The 21,836-nt window shown below is 42.9% G+C and overlaps 2 protein-coding genes across 2 annotated transcripts in view; both read left to right on the top strand.

Annotated features, from left to right (window-relative positions):
- The window catches only part of fhod3a (formin homology 2 domain containing 3a), a gene marked incomplete at both ends in the record, with an annotated part of 106,866 nt that extends 95,530 nt beyond the window's left edge, over window positions 1–11,336 (top strand). Inside the window, 10 exons of the mRNA XM_080735570.1 lie at window positions 79–237; window positions 1,172–1,354; window positions 2,801–2,920; window positions 3,907–4,068; window positions 4,533–4,723; window positions 6,108–6,312; window positions 7,181–7,204; window positions 9,162–9,381; window positions 10,226–10,405; window positions 11,257–11,336. Of these exons, the coding sequence (XP_080591696.1) occupies window positions 79–237; window positions 1,172–1,354; window positions 2,801–2,920; window positions 3,907–4,068; window positions 4,533–4,723; window positions 6,108–6,312; window positions 7,181–7,204; window positions 9,162–9,381; window positions 10,226–10,405; window positions 11,257–11,336 (1,524 nt within the window). The remainder of the gene's footprint in view (window positions 1–78; window positions 238–1,171; window positions 1,355–2,800; window positions 2,921–3,906; window positions 4,069–4,532; window positions 4,724–6,107; window positions 6,313–7,180; window positions 7,205–9,161; window positions 9,382–10,225; window positions 10,406–11,256) is intronic.
- Window positions 11,337–16,779: 5,443 nt separating this feature from the next.
- On the top strand, window positions 16,780–21,100 carry LOC308293260 (glutathione S-transferase A-like; the record flags this gene model as incomplete). Its single annotated transcript, XM_080735710.1, has 6 exons — window positions 16,780–16,947; window positions 18,008–18,073; window positions 18,898–19,003; window positions 19,491–19,609; window positions 20,496–20,581; window positions 20,968–21,100. 6 exons carry the CDS (start codon window positions 16,780–16,782, stop codon window positions 21,098–21,100), a joined length of 678 nt encoding a protein of 225 aa, XP_080591836.1.
- Window positions 21,101–21,836: the final 736 nt, after the last annotated feature.

Below are 21,836 nucleotides of genomic sequence, written 5' to 3'. Positions count from 1 at the left end.
GTGTGTGTGTGTGTGTGTGTGTGTGTGTGTGTGTGTGTGTGTGTGTGGGGCGCACGTGTGCGTATGTACGTGTTATAGAAAACAGCAGCGGATGGCAAGCGGACAGAGATAATAGTCTTGGACTCCAAGAGGAGTAACGCCATCAACATCGGTATGACGGTCCTGCCTCCCCCTCGCACCATCAAAACGGCCATCCTCAACTTTGACGAGTACGCCCTCAACAAGGAGGGCATAGAGGTAGGTGACAATGAAGATGACCGTGACTATTTGGAACTGTATTAGTTTCCAGAATGACATCTGAGATATATTTACTTAACATGGGACGTGCCATTTGGATGGGATTTGATCACTGTACGGTAGTTTCTACCGTGTGTGTGTGTGTGTGTGTGTTTGTGTGTGTGTGTGTGTGTGTGTGTGTGTGTGTGTGTGTGTGTGTGTGTGTGTGTGTGTGTGTGTGTGTGTGTGTGTGTGTGTGTGTGTGTGTCAGTGTGTGTGTCAGGAGTTCCTGAAGGGATTGTTCCTCTTCAGTAGCTGTCTAATCAGGCACTAGGTGAATACAATGATTTGACCTACAGTACAGTAGCTGGATAGGAGCTGATGGACCAGGGTCAAGATTGAGCCAATCATACAATTTCTTTGGCTCTTTGTAACTTCATGTTACATCTAGGGATGGGACGATTATGTGACCAAAGAAATCGCGATTTACGATATTATTGCGATAATCAAAATCAAATATATCAAAAAGATCTACAAGCTCACAACGTGTCGCAACGATCAGCTATTTTTTGGCAAAGAGATCTGGTAGACAGTGAAAAAAAGACTTTATCAAGTACGTATATTATAAGTATGTTTTACCAGTAGAGGGTTTAAGTGGTACTCGTTATATGCAGCTCGGCAAATAAAAGGTGAATTGATCCCAGTGCATGACAGATGATGATATCACGATAAATTGTATCTCCACAATGCGATTATCGTGAGTCACCATAAACGATAATACCGCTTATTGTTACATCACATTTCCTCACATTCTTTTTCTTCACTGTCATCTTCACTCTCCCCTTCTCTCTCTCTCTCTCTCTCTCTCTCTCTCTCTCTCTCTCTCTCTCTCTCTCTCTCTCTCCGCATCCTCGTCTCTTGTTCCCCCATCTCCTCCTGTCTTTCTTCTCTGTAGAAAATCCTGACGATGATCCCCACTGAGGAGGAGAAGCAGAAGATCCAGGAGGCCCAGCTGGCCAACCCTGACATCCCTCTGGGTTCAGCAGAACAGTTCCTCCTCACCCTGTCCTCCATCAGTGAGCTGTCTGCCCGACTCCAACTCTGGGCCTTCAAGCTGGACTATGAGGCCACTGAGAAGGTATGCGTGCGTGCGTGTGTCTTGGCAGATCAGATCCGAATGTGCTTTTGTGAAAAAAGGATGGACAAACAGAAAGGTGCAATTCTGGGAAATTGGTTGCTGTGACACGAATCCGCTGGGGAATGAATTCCGACTTAACGTTTATATTATATATTGTAATGTCATGTGAAGCATGACAACAGTGACAACAGTGTGTGAGACATGACCAAAAGCGTTTACGTTTGTGCAAAAAGTTTACAAAAAGCAGGTTCACTTTGCTGGCAATACAATACAATACAATACAATACAATACAATACAATACAATACAACAATACAATTCAATACAATACAATACAATACAATAGTGTGTTGCCTATAATAGCGATACACGCTGAGGAAGACCCGGTAGGGTCGAAATGTCCGACTGTTGCAGCTGCTGGGGAAAAATAAAATAAAATGGAAGAAGTCATTCTAAAGTGAGTGCTGGCATCTCTTTTCTAAAGTAGGCCTACATTTGTTGCCTATAGCAACCACACTAATTATTTGGCTGGTTGGTTTGCTTTATTATTCATTTGTACATGCAGTACAGTAGTATGCATCAAAATGTGGATGGCTCTCCGACACAAGAACAGACAACAACACACAATACAAGAAAACGAACAAGTAAAATATGCACACAACCCTCGGTTGCGTGCGTGTATGTCACATGAGTGTCTGCGTGTATTAGCATCCCTGGCGTGCAGAGATGGACAAAAACAACAGCATCGTTACATCACAACATCGAAACGTGCACGCTTGTTAGTTAGAGGCACCTAGTCCCCGTGCTGGCACGCGGACATTCTTCAGTCAAAACAAAGAACGGCGAAGCAAGAGCAAGAGTTCAAAGTCAAAACAGCGGAGAGTGGAAAACATGCCGCGTCTCCCACGCTGTCCCGTAAATTTTACGGTTTTCCACAGGATGCCGTGTTGCCTTTCATCTCACTGTGGAGGAAGGCAAGGCTCCTGACCACCGATCCTCACTGGACTCCATGGGATGGTTTAGTAGCAGGACGCTTAATGGAGGGCATCATACCATGCAGATGCACTCGCTCGCACTCGCTCACACTCACACACACACACACACACACACACACACACACACACACACACACACACACACACACACACACACACACACACACACACACACACACACACACACACTGGAGTACATACTGTACAACAACAAAAGGTTCAGGTAATCAGAACCACATTTGATACCAACGGCCGACTGCGATGGCAACCTTTGCACAACCTCTGGTGACCTTTAATGAGGGACATAAACAGGGACAGATGATTTGCAGTGGGAGACACGGTGCACCTGCTCCACGCTTGAGAGCAACTCGAGTCCTTTAATGAAACGCAGCCCTGTCCGGAGTCTCTTAATTGACATCGTTAATGGTGTGCGCGTGCTTTCTTCTCTCCAGGAAGTGGCGGAGCCCCTGCAGGACCTGAAGGAAGGCATGGAGCAGCTGGAGAAGAACAAGACGCTGCGTTACATCCTCTCCACGCTGCTCGCTATCGGCAACTTCCTCAACGGAACCAACGTGAGTCCGCCCCCGCCCCGTCTCGTCATTTCCCACTTCCTCTCGTTAAAGGCTTACGTCGTCATAGAATCACAATTTTCAGTTTAGCGCAAGCTCTCATCCAGGGCGACTTGCAAGTGCGAGAACAGAGTAAATGACATGAACCCTGGCCAACAAACGGCAGGGTACGGACGTGGTTGTGTAAGTACAGTGCAAAGGAGAAAAAAAAAAAATGAAGTGCTACAAAGTAACTAGGATACACGGTAAACATCGAACTAATGAGTCTAAAGAACTCTAATCATTTTGTAGTCAAGCAAACAGTATTATGTCTATGAAAATAACATAACGACCAAGTAATCAACATCTGTATAGAGAGAAAGAGAACAGACGAGGGGAGGTGGCGAGAGGAGGTAGAGTCTGGGAGGGGAAATAGAGTCTGAACAGTTGCTCTCAGGCAGAAATTGTGGGGTGAGCCTGCAGTACTGACTGAGAATAATTTGTCACTTTCTGGCCAAAACCTCTTAACTCCATTTTTGAGGTTTTAGATTGTTTGGCATAAATCAGGACTATTGAACACCCTTTACATCTGAGTGTTGGTTAAAATAATATTGAACCAATGGAAAGTAGTAAAAAGTGCTTGGGACAAAACCTCCTAACTCCACACTTTCTGCCAAAACAGCTAACTCCACCCGATTGGGCCCTCTCTTTTTTTCATAAATATGTGCTATTGAACACCCTTTACGTCTGTGTGTTGGTTCAAATAATATTGAACCAATGAAAAGTAGTAAAAAGCCCTTTGGTCAAAACCTCCTAACTCCACTGGAGTTAGGAGGTTTTGGCCAGACAGCAGAGATATATATAAGTAGTTTCCTTTAGAAGGTATGCATAATATATGCTCATGTTCCGTGTGTGTGTGTGTGTGTGTGTGTGTGTGTGTGTGTGTGTGTGTGTGTGTGTGTGTGTGTGTGTGTGTGTGTGTGTGTGTGTGTGCTGTGTGTGTGCTCCAGGCTAAGGGCTTTGAGCTGACCTACCTGGAGAAGGTACCCGAGGTGAAGGACACCGTCCACAAGCAGTCGCTGCTGCACCACGCCTGTGCCGTGGTGGTGGAGAACTTCCCCCAGAGCACTGACCTCTACTCCGAGATAGGAGCCATCACACGCTCTGCCAAGGTCAGGAAGGCTCAATAACACTGATGGGGGAGCATTTAATCGCTGTCGGGCTTAAAGCAGTACAGGGGGGATTGCTATGCTGGCCTGTGGTGGACATTTTTTTCAAAATGCAATTTAGAAAATTTGACATAGAACATTTTGTAGACGATGAATGACCTGAATGACCATAACAGGTCTGTAACTCTGAGAGTGTACACATGGAACCAAATGGCCCCATTACAGGTCCATTTGGTTCGATTTGTATACTCTCGGAGTTAACAGGGTCCTTGCAAATAAGACGTTTGAGAACTAATATGCCATAGTGGCGTAGTAAGTAAGTGTCATACATATTCTGAAGAAAACCTGGGGACTGACATTCAGTAACTGGGTCTTGATCAAATTAAGAACATAATATAATATATAATGGTGTGTAAAACAGGAAATCCAAAATGTGTCTGGGTTGCTCATTATGAATCATCTCCCAGGTGGACTTTGACCAGCTGCAGGAGACCCTGTGTCAGATGGAGCGCCGCTGCAAAGCCTCCTGGGACCACCTGAAGATGATCGCCAAGCACGAGATGAAGCCTGTTCTAAAGCAGAAGATGTCGGACTTCCTCAAGGACTGTGCAGAGAGGATCATCATCCTAAAGATCGTCCACCGCAGGATCATCAACAGGTACCGTGTGTCCTGAAGGAATTCTTGGCGAGCATGGATTATAATAATATTGATTACGTTTTTTATTGCGACCGAAGTTTGCAGTTTAGTATGAGAAACGGCACATCATGTGCGGACGTCTGTCCGTGTACGCTTTTTTACAGTCTATGGGTTTTCCGCTCTGACATCACGCTCTGACATCACTGTGACGCCAGGGGAACCACACTAACAGAATCCATATATGGCCAAGACAGCCCATATATGTGGCTGGTTCTACAGACAGGGATCTCCATGTATGGGCATGAAAGGGATTGTATGTATGATGTCAGACGTCATAGACGTAGGGAATTCTCGCTCTTTCGACGACCATCATTTCGACAACGGAGCGTCTGGAGGGTTAGCGACTCACCCCACGGAGGTACTTAGGGTTAGCAGTGATGTCATTACGTGCGCATCCCGCATCAAAAACTCATTCAAGTCACCCAGGGACTCATTCATGTCATGGTCCTGGGGTCCCGGGGATGCACCTCCATTTGAGTCCATGTTAAAATAATTTACCGCGTCGCGGTGAAAGAAAAAAAAATGTCCACAGACACCACCATTGTTCATGGGTGAAAGCATCCTACTTTACCCTACGTTAACACAAATAAAATCCACGTAGAAAGTCTTAAACAGGCGATAGAAACGTCAATGTTTTGATTCCACCGACGTCCGACGCCATTTTGCGCGCGTAAACTTTATATTGAGGACTCAAAAAACTTTTCTGGGACCCATTTGAATGACCACCTGTGGGTCCCGGGACCCATTACATTGAAAACATAGTAACATCACTGGGTAAGGGTTAGGTTTGGGTGTCGAAAAGATGACACATACTGTAGAAACAGGGAGACGCCCCCCATAGACGTTCACATAACGAATAACTGAGTAAGCATGTTTGGGGTCTCACAGCATATGTCCATATACAGTACAAGGATCTCCATATATGGAGACCCCTGGTCAAATGGCCCCCACAAAACGGTGAAAAGTGATGATTCATCACTAAACCATCATTTTGTGGGTCCGATTTTAGCCCAAGGAATGTTTTTTTCGTGCAAAACAAATGCTTGCAATGGATTCAGCATCATGAAAAACCCCTAGTTTGACCCCTCACATGCTACTTAAAGCAGATTTATTTTTTCTGTATAGTAAATTAATGGAACACAAAGACAAATCAGTTTTTATATGAGGTTTCCCCCGGGAGTTGAATTTCAACCTTTGAGTACATATTATTACATACCTTTAGAAACACATTGGTGAAATTTCTTGGTAACGATTTACTTCGCAGATTGGTCAAATATCGTATTAAATCCCTTCACTATAATAAGCATTGTTCTCATGTTCTAGTTGTGTGGTTTACGTTCCCCAGGTTCCATGCGTTCCTGCTGTTCCTGGGACATCCGTCCTACAGCGTCAGAGACATCAGCGTCCACAGGTTCAGTAAGATCCTCAGTGAGTTTGCTCTGGAGTATCGGACCACGCGCGACCGCGTCCTGCAGCAGAAGCAGAAGAGGGCCGACCACCGGGAGCGCAACAAGACCCGCGGCAAGATGATCATAGACGTCAACGCGCCTGTGAGTGGCAGACAACGTGTTACGTGGTGCTCGTGCACTCAGATGCTCACGCACGCACATTCACTCCTAGGGCTGTCACAATTATGACATTTTACACAACGATTAATTGTCACTCAAATAATTGCGATTAATGATTCGATTGTGTTTCTGTCGCTGACAATTATATTCCTGTTTGGCTTGTAGGCTTTGAAGTTGCACATTGCAGATATGACACCTTTATACCGAAAAAATAACATTGATTGTGGAAATAGCCAATCTAAAATCTATAGCCAATCTACAAGCTCACAACACGTCGCAATGTGATGCGTTGTGAGCTTGTAGATCTGCTTTTTCCACTAATTGGAGCGGTGAAAGCGCTCCCAATAGACAGGTATGTCCGTGGGTATGTGGGTGGGTGGCTGGCTGGCTGGCTGGGTGGCTGGGTGGCTGGGTGGCTGGCTGGCCATGTCCGTAGCCTGGCAATACCTTGAGTGGCCACACACAACACACTAGTTAAAGGAGGGGCGCTGTTTTGTGCAGGCCAGGCACACTCACCACTCACTCACAGGCACAGTTTACACTCACTCACTCACTCACATAGGGTACAGCTGCTCAAATTCACCGCTCCACTTCGAACCGAGGTTTGATTTTTTTGATAGTGTTTGAAACTACATTAACATTTCTCAACATGGAAACGATTATGACGATTATGCAAAATAATTGCGATAACTTAAAATAATTGCGATTAGACGACTATGTAATAATTGTGACAGCCCTATTCACTCCTATGTTTTCTTTAGCTTTTTCATCTAACTCTGTCCGCCTATTTCCCTTCATTTTCTTCCATTAATATTTTCCTTTACTCTGGGCTCTCTCTGTCCCCATGTAGTCTGATGATGAAGAGGACCGTGAGGTATCACCATGCGTGCATGTCAGTTGTGTGTGAAGGTGTGCCTGTTTGTGCGTGTGTGCATGAAACCTCTAACCAGGAGCAGAGCACTTTCTCTGACATTTTGCCCTTTTCCCACCTTTTTAACCGTTTATAATGAAATGAGATTTGTGCACAGATCATGGATGGACTCACAACGTAAAGCATTTGCTGTGTCAAAATGAACTAATCCATACTAGGGCATTAAGGAAAAAGTCGACAACTCGACCCACCAGAGAAAGTCAAAAGTCGAAGTTGAAAAAAAGAAAAAAAAGAAAAACGTTCTATCGTGAAAATAGCAGATCTACATGCTAACAACGCCTCGCAATGCGAGGCGTTGTGAGCATGTAGATCGGCTATTTTCACAATTTCTTCCTCTATATATATGACAATTTGGACAATGTTTAATTTGTCATTTTAGAGGTATTAAAAAGTCCTTAAATTGGCACTTTAGAAATGTGAAGATACCCTCTATACACTTAAACTTTATGTTGGTTTGTTTACAGTTGAGTGAGAACACAATGTTTCACATTAAGTTAATCATCTGGGGACCCCCCAAAATAATTGGGGGGTCGTGTGACGTGATGACGTCATCAAACGATAAAGTCGACTTTCAACTCAACTTTTTACTGAGTCGAGTCGACTTGCAAAAATCACAAGTCGTTAATGCCCTAATCCATTCGTGTGTGAGTGTGCCCTTTAGCCTTGAGCAGTGGCATGGTTTGGTAAAAATCCAAGCACTTCCAAATAAAATTACAAATTATCACTGTTCTTTGACTCACTAAAGTTGGTCAATACATGACATTGACCACATTTTGTGTGAACACGGCCAATGTACTTAAATTAAAGCTGCGCAGTTTCCTGTTGTGTCTGGGATTCGAACGCTGGTTCCACACGCCAGTGCTGACATTTTGACCACTGAGCCAACAGAGCATATCTGCTTGTTCAAGGTAGTTGTTGACCTTCACTGACCTTCAGGCAGTACTTGTCATGTCATGCCAGTAGTGGTCCTATCCTACCACAGGACAAGTGGTGGAAAAACTACTCACATTCAGTCAGTTACCGACGTAAAAGTATCAATACTACAATGTAGAAATACTCTGTTAGGGTTCCCACACACCAAAATACCTAGAGTGGAATCCGCCAATGCATTTCAATGAGAATGGAGCGTTTTTTGTTTTTTTTTGCCAGTAGAGGATTTCTGCAAAAAACGCTCCATTCTCATTGAAATGCATTGGCGGATTCCACTCTAGGTATTTTGGTGTGAGGGCACCCTTAGAAGTAAAAGTCCTGTATTCAAAATTTACTTAAAGTAAAAGTAAAAGTACAAAAGTATTGGCATAAAAATGTACTACTTAAAAAGTAACAAAGGCAGAAAGTACTCATTATGAAGAATCTCCCGTTTCACAAGTTTGCAAATGTACAAAATATACAAGGATTCTTTGAAAATAGCAGATCTACAAGTTCACAACGTGTCGCATTGCGATGAATTGTGAGCTTGTAGGTGAGCTTGTAGAGCACGTAGATCTGCTAAGTGATTAAAGTATGTTTTCTTTGTGCGTGTAATAATAAACTAAATCTACAAAGTAACTAGTAACTCAAGTTTTCAAATAACTGTAGTGGAGTAAAAAGTACAATATTTGCCTCTGAGATGTAGTGGAGTAGAAGTACAAATTCAGAAAATTGGAAATACAGTACAGTGAAGTACAGTGCTTGAGTAAATGTACTTAGTTACTTTACACCACTGCCACAGGATCTAAATAGCAAGTACACACCACCAGACTAGTCAAAATAACTTAACAAATACTGTTCAATGACTGAATCATAAATACTCTGTAGACCTTCAGTAGTGTACTACGTAGCACCTATTATACACAAATTAGCTTTTAATTATCCCCTGAGTAAAATTTGAGATAAACTATTATCTCATCTGTCTTATCAGACTGGTCGGTACGGCTCGGGCAGCAGCAACAACAGCGCCCCCAGTGGCCAGGGGGAGGTGGAGCCGTCGCTGCCGGGTCTGGGCCACGAAGAGGACGCTGCGGAGCACGCGTGCCTGAAGGCGGTGCTGAAGAGCAGCCTGAGCAGCGGCGCCGGCGACACAGAGAGAACGCTGGTGCCAGGGCTGCGCACGCGCCTCAGGTCACGCCCAGGCCGGGGAGGTGAGGACTCACTGTGTTACTTACTGTCAGAGCTGAATGTGCTTCCTTGATGAGTAGAATGCTAGCCTTTTAAAGATTTGTTTTTGGGGCTTTTATTGGATAGGACAGTAGACTGACAGAAATTGGGGAGTGCTATGCGGCAAAGGTCGCCCGGATCGGGAATTGAACCGGTGGCGCCGTCAGGCATCAATGCTTATGTGGCAATGCCTATGTGGTATGTTCCTGGACCAGTAGGCCAGCGGGCACCCTAGAACGGTAGCCTTGCGCAAGGACGCGCAGAGAATGTTAGAGAGGCAGGGTCTGAAATCACTAAAAAGGGTCTTTTGGTGAAGATATCGAAAATAGCAGACCTCCAAGCTCATAACGTGTTGCGCTGCGACGCGTTGTAAGCTTTGAGATCGGCTATTTTCGGTGCTTGCTACCCCACTGAACAGAAACTCCAATGATCATCTCTATGTTTTAATATTGATGATTGAAATATACATATCTTATTCATGTAATTAGATATGTTTCCATCGTCATCTTCAGTTGATTCATGTTCATAATGTTTTCTTTACATCTGGTGACATATAAATTCAATGTGGTATATCTAACTTTACAGATTTGTTTTAAATAACTGTATTGCAGAACCAATGCAAAGACTTTAGGGTGGTCCTTCATATTGGGATCTGTGGTGGGGACATTATTGGCTTTCAAAGCGGTAGGCGTAGGTTTGTTTGTGGCCATTCGCATTGCTGTTCCACGATTAGTAAATCACCGAAGACTAGCGGAACGGTTAACATCTCTACAGTAATCTAACAGCAGAGGACTTATTTGCAAAATGTTTTGTCATGTGTCCACTCAGGTCGCAGTATGCCAATGGCAACCATGCCAGCGTCCGTGCCACCTGCAGAGGAGACGATGATGGGCGCTGACGACGACGCAGACGACATCATGGAGCGCATCGTGAGGTCGGCCACTCAGGGCCCATCCACAAGGGCACAACCACGGGAGAGGAGGAGGTCACGGGCCAACCGCAAATCACGTACGTCCTGTCCTCCTTTCCTGCTTGATGTCTTTTTGAGAGGTGTCTGTCCGTCCGTCCGTCCGTCCGTCTGTCTGTCTGTCTGTCTGGGGCTAAACTCACAAAGGCAAGAAACTCTTGCAACCCGTTGTCAGTGCAATAACCCTGGCAATGTTGTGTGTTTAAAGCATAGGAGAGACCACCTCTAGAGGTTCTAGGGGTATTACTTCATAGTTCTGAGCTAGGCAAACTTTTGTCAAATCTCTCTGCTGTTCTGCAGCACATCTTTGAAAAACATTGATTGTGTGATGGAGGGGTTACATCCTTCCATTTAAAGGGGAAGACCACCCATTTTCAATATTGAAATATGTCATTAATATACCTTAGAGGAGTTGTGTGGAAATAGAAAAAAAGTTAACCCCCTTCTGTGTTGCCTAGAACTGGAGGATTGATTTGGGGGTTTGTATTGTAAAGTACAATGTGTGATGTCATCAAGTTGTACTTTACAATACAAACCCCAAAATCAATCCTCCAGTTCTAGGCAACACAGAAGGGGGGGAACTTTTTTCTATGTCCACACAACTCCTCTAAGGTATATTAATGACATATTTCAATATTTAAAATGGGTGGACTTCCCCTTTAAGTACAATTGTCTTTCTAATAAAGAGGATAAGGCCTTCTGTAGTAAGTGACCAGGGAGAGGGAGTTTGGAATTGTTCGGCTTGTAGTCGTTTGTTGTTGCTGTGAGTTATCATGTACTAATGTGGTACTCAAACCTATATTTCTAAAGTTTATGCTTGATAATATGTTTGACCTGAATGTCAGTGTGTGGTAAATAGACATGTATTCAATCCTTTTAAATTATGTTACAGTGAGAAGGACTCTGAAGAGTGGACTGACACCAGAGGAGGCTCTGGCTTTGGGACTATCTGACTCAGACATGACACTGTGATATCACCCGCCGTCCCACATCACCACACGGAACCCCACTCCTCAACCCTCGTGTGATGTGTCTGTCGGTGAGACTGCCTTCGCCACACCTTCAGAATACCACTCAGCCAATCGGAAGCCCTGTATATAACACGAATGGCAACAAATCACGTGTTTGCTTGCTGTGTGCGACGCAGCTGCCGTTTCCAGTGTGTATTTTTGTTTTCATTTTTGCTATTGGGTGGACACGCAGGAAGTAAAATGGACATGCGGCGGTAGGGATGAGGAGAAGAAGACAGAGAAAGTCAATGTTAACGCGTCAACATAATAGTCTGTTGTGTCGAGTGCATCCACACAGAACGTGAATATTAGGCGGCGATAACGTGGCGCAAATTGCAAAGAACGAGGGTGATTTTTCACCGCAAATAAAGGCATCAACCTGTGTGGATGAGGCATCAACTATATGAATAGTTTTGGTGCAAAGTATTTAGGGTTTAAACAAGGGTTAAAACAGTGGTTCTCAACTCCAGTCCCCATGACTGCTGTTGTTCTTTTCTATTCTAGCTGTCTAATTGGAGACTCACTTAGGCTTGGGACATCAGGTGATTGCATTTAACTACCTGGCACAATAAACAAATTAGCAATAGTCTGGTTTCCCAAGACCATATTGGAGAACTTTTCCTAAGGTTTTCGGGGGTAAAGGAAATGGCAATGCAAGATTTGTTGAACATTTTAGAGACATTTTAAAAAGTGGTTAATTTCGATCATGCTGCCTCAAGATGATGGGAAACATTTCTGTCATGTTCATTTAACCCATTCAGGCCTAGAAATGATTGAATGCTTTAACCAGTGAAAAATAGCAGATATACAAGCTCACAGCGCGGCACCGAGTGCCGCGCTGCGAGCTTGTAGATCTGCTATTTTTGGAAAAAGTCGTGCAAATGGGTGCAAATCTTTGAATATATGTATTTTCAAAGCGAACGTTTTGTAACTCCAATTTTGCTTCTGGGTGGTCCCTGGAACTAAATATTTTGAGATGCGGGTCCGTGGCCAAATACATATCATTTTGGGGGTCCTTCACATGAAAAGGTTTGAGAACCACTGACACAGTAGTCTATCAAGAACAGACCAACTGAGCTCCAGTCAAGTGAAAAGTACCTTTTCTTTGACGATGGCTGGCCAGATTGCTGACATAGAAACATAGTTTTTTTTTCCAAAAATCTTAGAAGGATTCAAAAGACACTTATAGAATCGGGTCAAAATTCGAATTTTCACGATTTTTCTAAAATAGCAGATCTACAAGCTCGCAGCGCGGCACTCGGTGCCGCGCTGTGAGCTTGTATATCTGCTATTTTTCACTGGTTAAAGCATTCAATAACTCTAGGCCTAAATGGGTAAATATGTATTTTGCATTTGACAACAAAGGGATGTATGCTTGTGGGCGTCTGTAGTGCCGACATTATTACTTTTCTTTCATTGAAGCTGTGAACTCTGGATGTATTCTGAATTCTGGTTTGTTATGACGTCGGGATTCTGTCGGGTGCATTGTTCTCTTCTCGTCCGTTTTCAGACAATCCCGCTAGAAACCTACAGGAATAATGACACTTTTCTGAGAAACCAGTTGATTAAAACTGTTTGCTTCTGTCGCTGGCGCCACTATAGTGTGTAATATATATGTGTAGGTACAATTTCTTTTTAGGAATGTGAAAGGGTTTCAGTATGACTTGTGCCTTTCATTTTAAAGGGGAGAGCACAGTATATTTTTGCCATCTCTCTTTATCGCTTTCTCTCTCTCTCTCTCCCCCACTGTCTTTCTCAGAAAAATGTTATTATTCAGTAATGTAGCTAGATTTATAACAAATTAATATGAGTGCTGGATAAATGTTTTTTGCTTTTTTTATTATCTTGGTCAAAATGTTTTAGTGTTTTAATTGTCTAATTTATTGCAGAACTCAGATACTCACTTTGTTACTATAACAAATAATGTCTCGCACCTTATTGGTTCTGAAGGATAATAGTTGCTCATATCGACATGAATGACTGATGAAATGTGCACAAAAAAGGAATTCTATACTTTTATCTCAGAGGAACTGTTAATAAGTTGTAAAAAACGAAACAAAAAAACAGGCATGGAAAGAAGTTGAAATTGTAAAAAAGAAATACTTATTTTGTTGGAAATGCAGAGAATTCTGTACAAAATGTGTAAATGCCCTCTCCAGCTGCGAAGTACTGTAGTGTGCATGATTAGTGTGTTCCACGTTTTTGTATTATTTTTGTAATTTCTGTAGAATTGTGTATAATAGTATGAGAAGAAATAGTAAAAAAGAAAAAAAGAGAAGCTATTTTGTGAATTATAATTTAAAAGTTTAAAGGCACAGCAGAAGGAACGCATGGTCACAATATTAATGATGCATTTTGTCTCTGTCAGGTGGAAAACTGTTACTTTTCAGGATTCAAATTCAGAAAGAGCAAAGGTAGCAGCAGGGGCGTCACAAGGGCCCAAGGGGTAGGAAAGTGGGACTGAGTTACTAGGGCCCAAGGTGTTGGAGGGGCCTTAATTATTTTATACTTTAGCTATTGGAAAAATAGCAGATATACAAGCTCACAGCGCGGCACCGAGTGCCGCGCTGCAAGCTTGTAGATCTGCTATTTTAGAAAAGTCGTGAAAATGTGTGCAAATCTTTGAATATATGTATTTTTTAAGCGAACATTTGTAACTCAAAATTTTGCTTCTGGGGGGGTGGAACTAAATATTTTGAGATGGGGGTCCGTGGCCAAATACATACCATTTTGGGGGTCCTGCGCATGAAAAGGTTTGAGCTCCACTGACACATCGAAACATAGGTTTTTTTAAAAAAAACCTTAGAAGGATTTGAAATATTCAACGATTTTCATGATTTTTCAAAAATAGCAGTTCTACAAGCTCGCAGCGCGGCACTCGTTGCCGCGCTGTGAGCTTGTATATCTGCTATTTTTCAATAGTTAAAGCACAGGGGCCCCACAGTGAATCCTTGTATCCAGGGCCCAGAATTTGGTGCGACACCCCTGGGTAGCAGGTCTGCAAGCGCCACGTTTCGAGCTTGCAGACCTACTACTTTTGATGCTTTTGTGTGACGCTGTAGTATGATCAAGGCCGTTAATTGAAAACACACCAAAAGTTTAAATATGGAGATAGGAGCTTTCTGCCCAGGGACGTGCTGGGCCCCTGATTCAGCCCGGGAAAAAAAGAGTTGTAGAGGCCCTCATTGCGCGCTATAGAGAGAGATCTCTCTCTATAGCGCTGCTGCTACTCAAAGATTTGCCATTTCAGATCATGACAAGTGACAAGCCAGTGGGCCAATTACATGAGTTATATTTCGTCATTGTCGGGTGGAAGCCTTGTACGTCCAAAACCGTTCGTTTTGTATTTATCATTTTGAAAATGATTTAAACTAGTGTTTTCACTACTTTTGTGCAACAACCTTGTATGATGAAGCAGGGCTTCGCTTTGCGAAAAAATTTATACATTTGAAACTTGGAGATACGATGTTTCTGCCCGACAGTGACGATTTACTTTGTTGGAGCGAAAGTAAGTAAATGGAACGAAGGCCAACATTTTATTTTTATTTTTTTCCTAATGGCCGGCCTGGACCGGCCGGGAATGAACCAGCCGTTTGGGAATTGTCCCGCTTTTCCCAATGGCCAGCACGTCCCTGATATGGAGATAGGAGCTTTCTGCCCGACAGCAACCATTGGCTCATCATGCTGCTGCTTGTCCAGGGGAAGGGAGAATGTTGACACTGTTGAAGTTGGAAAAAAAGCTTCCATGGTTTTGATTTGCTTCTGGCTCTGCGGTCATGCTTCATGTCACTAGTAAGAACTCGAACGCGCGTCGCTGGAAAGCTCTGGATTATCCTTGTATATCAACAGACTTTATTTCCAGTTGTTTCCGCCTCATCAGCCTACTACACGGTACACACGCAGCTCAGCTTCATTTGAGAATGTTCACTTCTTTAGGTGTTCTCTGGGTGAACTGAACACAAGCACCACGACTTGTGATGTGTTCACATTCTGAAATTAAACAAGTACAACAAAACCTACGGAGTCAAAATGAGGTTGTGCTCATCATCTGTCATTTATTCAGCCATCATATAAGAGTGTGTGTGAGTGCGTGTGTGTGATTTCTACAATTCACAAAAATTATAAGTGCAACTTTGACACAGGCTCCCAGCTTATCAAGCTGTGAAAAGCTATTATTAAATACAAAATAATATTTTTGAGTGAATTGAGTGTGTATTTTGGTAACTGATGATTGGTGGCATCATATAGGCATAAAGCTAACCAGAGGTTGTTTCCCCAACTACAGAAAAGTCTCAGAATTTGCAGAAGCACAAGCATCCCCTGATGTGTACTGTATTTGTACAATATTTCCAGCAGAGGGTGCCAGAGTATTACTTTGTTTCTGTTAGCTTATGATCATGCCTAACCAACCACCTGGATACCACCACCCCACAGCACCCCTCTCTGCTTTCACTTTCAACTCTTGTAAGTTCAATAAATGCATTGAGTAATAATAATAATTAGCAAAAATGCTGTTTGTATTCATCTTCATCGTGCTCTATAACAACTTGGGAAAAGAAAATATTTATTTTCATCCAGTGATAACGCCTACATAGTAATAATGTATTCTTTACAATGACACCTGTATGCTTGAACACCTGGGTGTGGCGATAGTAACCAACCTTTGGATGGGGGGGAGGGGGGGTCATCAGTGTTGCCAAGTCCGCTTATTATAAGCGACATTGGGCTTGTGTTTCTGTAAAGTTGCTTTAAATATTGGTAGTGGTGGGTCGCGTTTTGTTGTTTATTTGAGCTTGCTTCCTAATGTTAAAACCAGTGGTTCTTAAACACTTTCATGTCTAGGAACCCCAAATTGAAATGTGTCCGCGGACCCCCATCTGAAACTATTTGGTGCCAGCCCAGCAGGGACCCCTATACAAGATTTGTGTAGTTTAACTGTAATATAACTATAAAATATTCCAAATCTTGTTTTCTAGAATCTTTTTGAAAATAGCAGATCTCATCCTCCACAAAGTTTCCAGAGGGAGTTGTGATTGAGAAAGTTCAGAGGTGATAGTAGACACCTTTATGAACACATTTGTGAAGAAAGATATTGGAAATGGTTTAGTTCCCAGATTGGTCCAGCATGAGGCTAACTTTCCCTTACTAAAGGCGTTGTGAGCTTGTACTTTGGCTGTGGACCTCCTAGTGTGTGTGTGTGTGTATGTGTGTGTGTGTGTGTGTGATCATGCGGCCTAGTCGCCCCTTTTGGTGTTGTTTTTATAGACGGCTTGTTTCTCTTGCGAAAACCTGGCAACACTGGTGGCCATAAAACTGTGACACTTCTGCTCACTTTCGGTTACCACTAAGCCTCTTCCTCTGCCTTTGGTGCATAAATCTAAACCTCTTTCTATCTAAACTATAATATGGCCAAGTCAATGAATCTGCTGTGGGGGGCAGGCTCCCCTCCATGTTGGCGTGTAATGATCACTCTGGAGGAGAAGAAGCTTCAAGGATACAAACACAGGCTTCTGTCCTTTGACAAAGGAGAGCATAAGTCTCAGGAAGTCTTGGATGTCAACCCAAGAGGACAGGTAGGTTTACACACAAAGCACTGCGGCCCGAGATAATGTGTAACCAGGGTGGGAAATTATTAGCAGCCACTGTTCTCTTCTGTGAGGTTTATATACTTGTCTAGGCTCTTTGGCAGGAACCCAAGTCATTTTGAGAGAGAAAAGAAAATATCCAACTATTCTAGTTTATTCAAGTGTAGTCTATTGTTAAACTCTTATTGGCTAGTGATAGACTGGTGAATTATGGGATATATCCACAGCCACTGTGGACCGTAGCCTATAAAGACAATGTGTAGCAATTCCGATCTACAGTATATGCCTACAGTAGGTCCTTAAACCTATAGACTGTAGGCTAGAGCAGTGGTTTTCAACCTATTTCATATCAAGGCTCATCATTTATTCAGCATTTGTGCCATAGACCAACATTTGATGAGATTTTGCCTCTCAGGCCCAAAACTTTAGAAGATTTTGTAATTGTTGGATAAGAAATGTGTCCACAATTCCATGTTGTAATGATGTGGGATAGGAGAGATAGCTGGCAAACGTTGATATCTCTAATTGTGTAGACTTCTTGTAAATTGAGTAGATGTTTGACAATAATATTTCGTTTCCTTTTACACTCATTTTCATTTTACACTCTTAATAGTGTAATTGAACTTGGAGAAATTAAAAAGGGGAAATATGTTTCCTTTTCCTCTATTTCACCTAATTTTAATAGGATGCACTTTTTAACAGGATGCACAGGATGCACTTTGGCACATAACAACATGAAAAGATTTACATCAGTGAAAACTATACTTTTGCCTAATCAATCATGTTAACATCAGGCCGCCACAGTAGAGCACACGCCTTTCATGCGTATAGGGTTCGAACCCTGCCTGGGGTCAACGTCAGCAAGGCCATGCGGTCGCAGCGGGTTCCTAACACCTCATCAAATGGGTTCAGATCTGAGACAAGTCTCCTGAGGAGACCCGTCTGAAGCCTGTCCTGGGAGGGAGTCACTAGTAAAAATGAATGATGATGATGATGATGATGATGATGATGATGAATTATGTTAACATCTTCTATTTCACTGTTCCAGCTCCCGGTCTTCAGACATGGAGACAATGTACTGAATGAATCTTGTGGAGCATGTTTATACCTGGAGGTAAGGACAACTGAGTGATAGAACTGATGACTAACGGTGTGTTTATTTTTAGTTTTGTCCCACGATTTTGTAACCCATTTTTCACCCAGTGCCAATTATCTAATGTAATCCTGGGCGCTACACTCCCTCTGCCAACCTGGGGAGAGCAATGGACTGACCTTCCTTCTATGCATGAGTAGTCCAAGTTGCTTCTTTTCACCTGACAGGGGATAGATTCCCCGGCTGTATGTAACGCGTGGAAGGAACATGTTATTCCAACCAGTTCCTTTCCCCTCCATCAGGCGCCCCGGCTGGCCAGGGGGAGGCAGTATAGAGACCAGGATTACTGCATGTTTTTTGTGAGGGTACCTACCCTAGGAGACACAGGGAGAACATTCAAACTCCACACAGATTGTGTGTTTCTGATGATTATTTGCTATGTTTCTTATAATCATTCATTAGGTGCCAAGGAAATGAATGTCAAACACAAGGAACAATTACTTATAATTAATACAGTTTTATCTACGGTATTATGTAAATTCATTACTACCTGGGTGATCTAACAAAGAAACACTTTTCAGCAGTGGTGGTGGTATCTATGTGAAAGCAAGAGTGGAATGAGCAAGCAGAATGGCAAGTTTAACTGGACCGCCAAATTAAGGTCAACTGCTATGCTATAGTGTCACTGTTACATAACCCACTGTGTGATGTGCACTACCCACTCACAAGCTACACATCATTTAGGACAGTGTGTGTGTGTGTGTGTGTGTGTGTGTGTGTGTGTGTGTGTGTGTGTGTGTGTGTGTGTGTGTGTGTGTGTGTGTGTGTGTGTGTTCCCCATATAGAGTCAGTTTAAGTCTCAGGGGACCAGGTTGATCCCTGAAGGCCCAGCGGAACAAGCTTTGATTTACCAACGCATGTGTGAGGGCCTCACACTTAATGATAAGCTTAGTAAGACGTGCATACACTCACACAGATCATGACAGATGACAGACACAGACATTTACACATATTTGACATACTATGATTCGTGTATCAGAGTTGCCAAGTAACTATAGGTACATTACAGTATAATTACAAAAATAATTGATACTTCATAATCCATTACAAAAATAGTTTATTTTTTACAAAAAATATTTTAAAACTTCTGTTAAAACTTCAGTTAAATTTAGAAACAACCTTATTTTATATTTTGTCTAACTCTTCTAACTCTGTTAGACAATAGCCTATCTACAAGCTTGTCGATGGGCTATTCTCAAAACTTAAAAAAAAAATCTTTAAGAAGATATGTTGTAACTTTGGTACTTTACGTGTACTTTGATGCCAATACTTTTGTACATACAGATACAGGCCTTTATTTCTACAATGTGGTAGACCTATTGTTACATTTACTTACAGTACAGTACACAGTGTAATGCTAAAGGATGCTGTTTGCTAGATGCTGTCATCTACTATGAGCTGCTTGTCCCTGAGGAGGAGAGACATGAGTCAGCTGTCCAGAGAAACACTGGAGCTCTGCTCACCGAACTGAAGCTCTGGGAGGGCTACCTGGACAAGGTACACACACACCCACGCACGCACGCACACACACACACGCACGCACAGCACGCACGCACGCACGCACGCAAGCACTCCCCACTCAGAGCTTTAGCCCAACCTTTAGCCCAACCTTTTTAACCTGCTCTGAAGAAGGCCCTCGTGCCGAAACGCGTCAGCGTTCAGAATAAAATGGAACTCAACATCTGAGCCTGTCTTGTACTCTCATTCTGGTGTGCTGCTTTTTCCACTTTTGTGGATCCTTTAATTCAGTTGTACCTAGAGCTAAGCACCCACTGCCCAAATCAGTGGCAGCAATCAGAGGAAGCGCACCTGTTCTCTTCTCCTCAGCTTTAGCCCAACGTTTGCCAAAAATAGCAGATCGGCTATTTTCGGCAGAGCAGACCAAGTGCAGAGTGAAAGGTCAAGTTTCGTAAGTATCGACGATTGAAGAAAAAAAAAAAACATGAACATGAATCCAAAACAGATTGATGACAGTGCTGATGACAAGTCTATCCACGAGTTTCCAACGCCCCATAGTGCATTGCGCAGACGCTGTCCTGTCTATTTGTCAAGTTCTAGGCCTATTATTTTTGTGGGAACAGTTGACCCTCACATAAGTAGCCTAATAAAAGTACACACACACACACACACACACACACACGCACGCACGCACGCACGCACGCACGCACGCACGCACGCACGCACGCACGCACACACACACACACACACACACACACACACACAATGATTATTTGGATCTGCACAAAAAGCACAGTTCATAATAGATCCGCAAACACTGATCAGAAGAAGGTTACATTACGGTCAAATCAGATACAACTGCTGCACATGCTTTATTAACACATACTGTAGACACAGTGTTCACATCTCAACTCTGTCTATTAAGGTGGCACCAGGTTCATACTTGGCAGGAGCGTTCTCATTGGCTGATGTCATGGTCTTTCCCAGCGTTGCCTACGCCTTCCGCTTTGGGTATGTGACATTCATGTTTTTCTCCAATAATTAATATGATAACTGGAATCGTAACTTAAGTTTCAGGGTACCCGGCCGGTTGATCATTGAAGGCCCAGCAGAGCAAGCCTTGATGATTTATCAAGTTCATTTGTAGTTTGTTTGATAGAGAGTAGATTATCAAGATTGGGCTTAGAGACGTTTGACATGAAAATAAACAAATGGATTTTGTTTTTTGGCATGTAATTGTTCATTATATCTTCATTATGACCACAGCTTCTACTAAATAATAACTACATTGTATCCATTGGAACACAGGTTCTTTATCCATTTCCTTAAAAAGTAACAGTTTTGGACATACCAGGTTCCCATCTGACACACTGTAAATTCTCTCCTCTCCTCTGTAGGCTGTCTGTTGTGCGCTTCCCCAAACTGGCCAAGTACTACAGCCTGTTGAAAGGCCGACACAGCATTAAAACCAGCTGGCCTCCACACTGGTTGGAAGCCCCACAGGGATATGAAAGGCTGAAGAATCTATGAAGCACACACACACACACACGCGCGCGCGCGTGCGCATGCACGCACGCACGCACGCAGGGGCGTCACACCAAATTCTGGGCCCTGGGTACAAGGATTCACTGCGGGCCCCCCATGAACGTTAACTATTGAAAAATAGCAGATATACAAGCTCACAGCGCGGCACCGAGTGCCGCGCTGCAAGCTTGCATATCTGCTATTTTTGAAAAATCTTGAAAATGTGTGCAAGAAACCTATGTCAAGGACCCCCAAGATGATATGTATTTGGCCACGGACCCCGATCTCAAAATATTTAGTTCCAGGGACCTCCAGAAGCAAAATCTGAGTTAGAAATGTTTGCTTAAAAAATACATATATCCAAAGATTTTCACACATTTTCACAACTTATCAAATAGATAAAGTTATTAGGGCCCCTCCACCTTGGGCCCCAGTAACTCAGTCCCACTTTCCTACCCCTTGTGACGCCCCTGCACGCACACATTTACAGTACACATACATTTTCATATAGCTCACACAGTATGTTGTTTTTCATTGCTTCTAAGTTAGTTTTAATCTGTCTCGATCTTTTTAAAGTGGTAATATTTGACACCATTAAGGCATTCTGCACATCACTATGATGCAAGACAGTAAAATAAATTATCCTGTCATTTTCTCATTTTTATATACAGTTCATTCCCAGTTCAACATGTTTCATGCATATTGAATTCTCTGGTTTTATTTATGAGGCCTATGATTTCCT

Source organism: Nannobrachium achirus, assembly GCF_963921795.1.
Source record: "Nannobrachium achirus genome assembly, chromosome: 10".
Classification (NCBI taxonomy): Eukaryota; Metazoa; Chordata; class Actinopteri; order Myctophiformes; family Myctophidae; genus Nannobrachium; species Nannobrachium achirus.
This window is presented reverse-complemented; position numbering and strand designations above follow the sequence as displayed.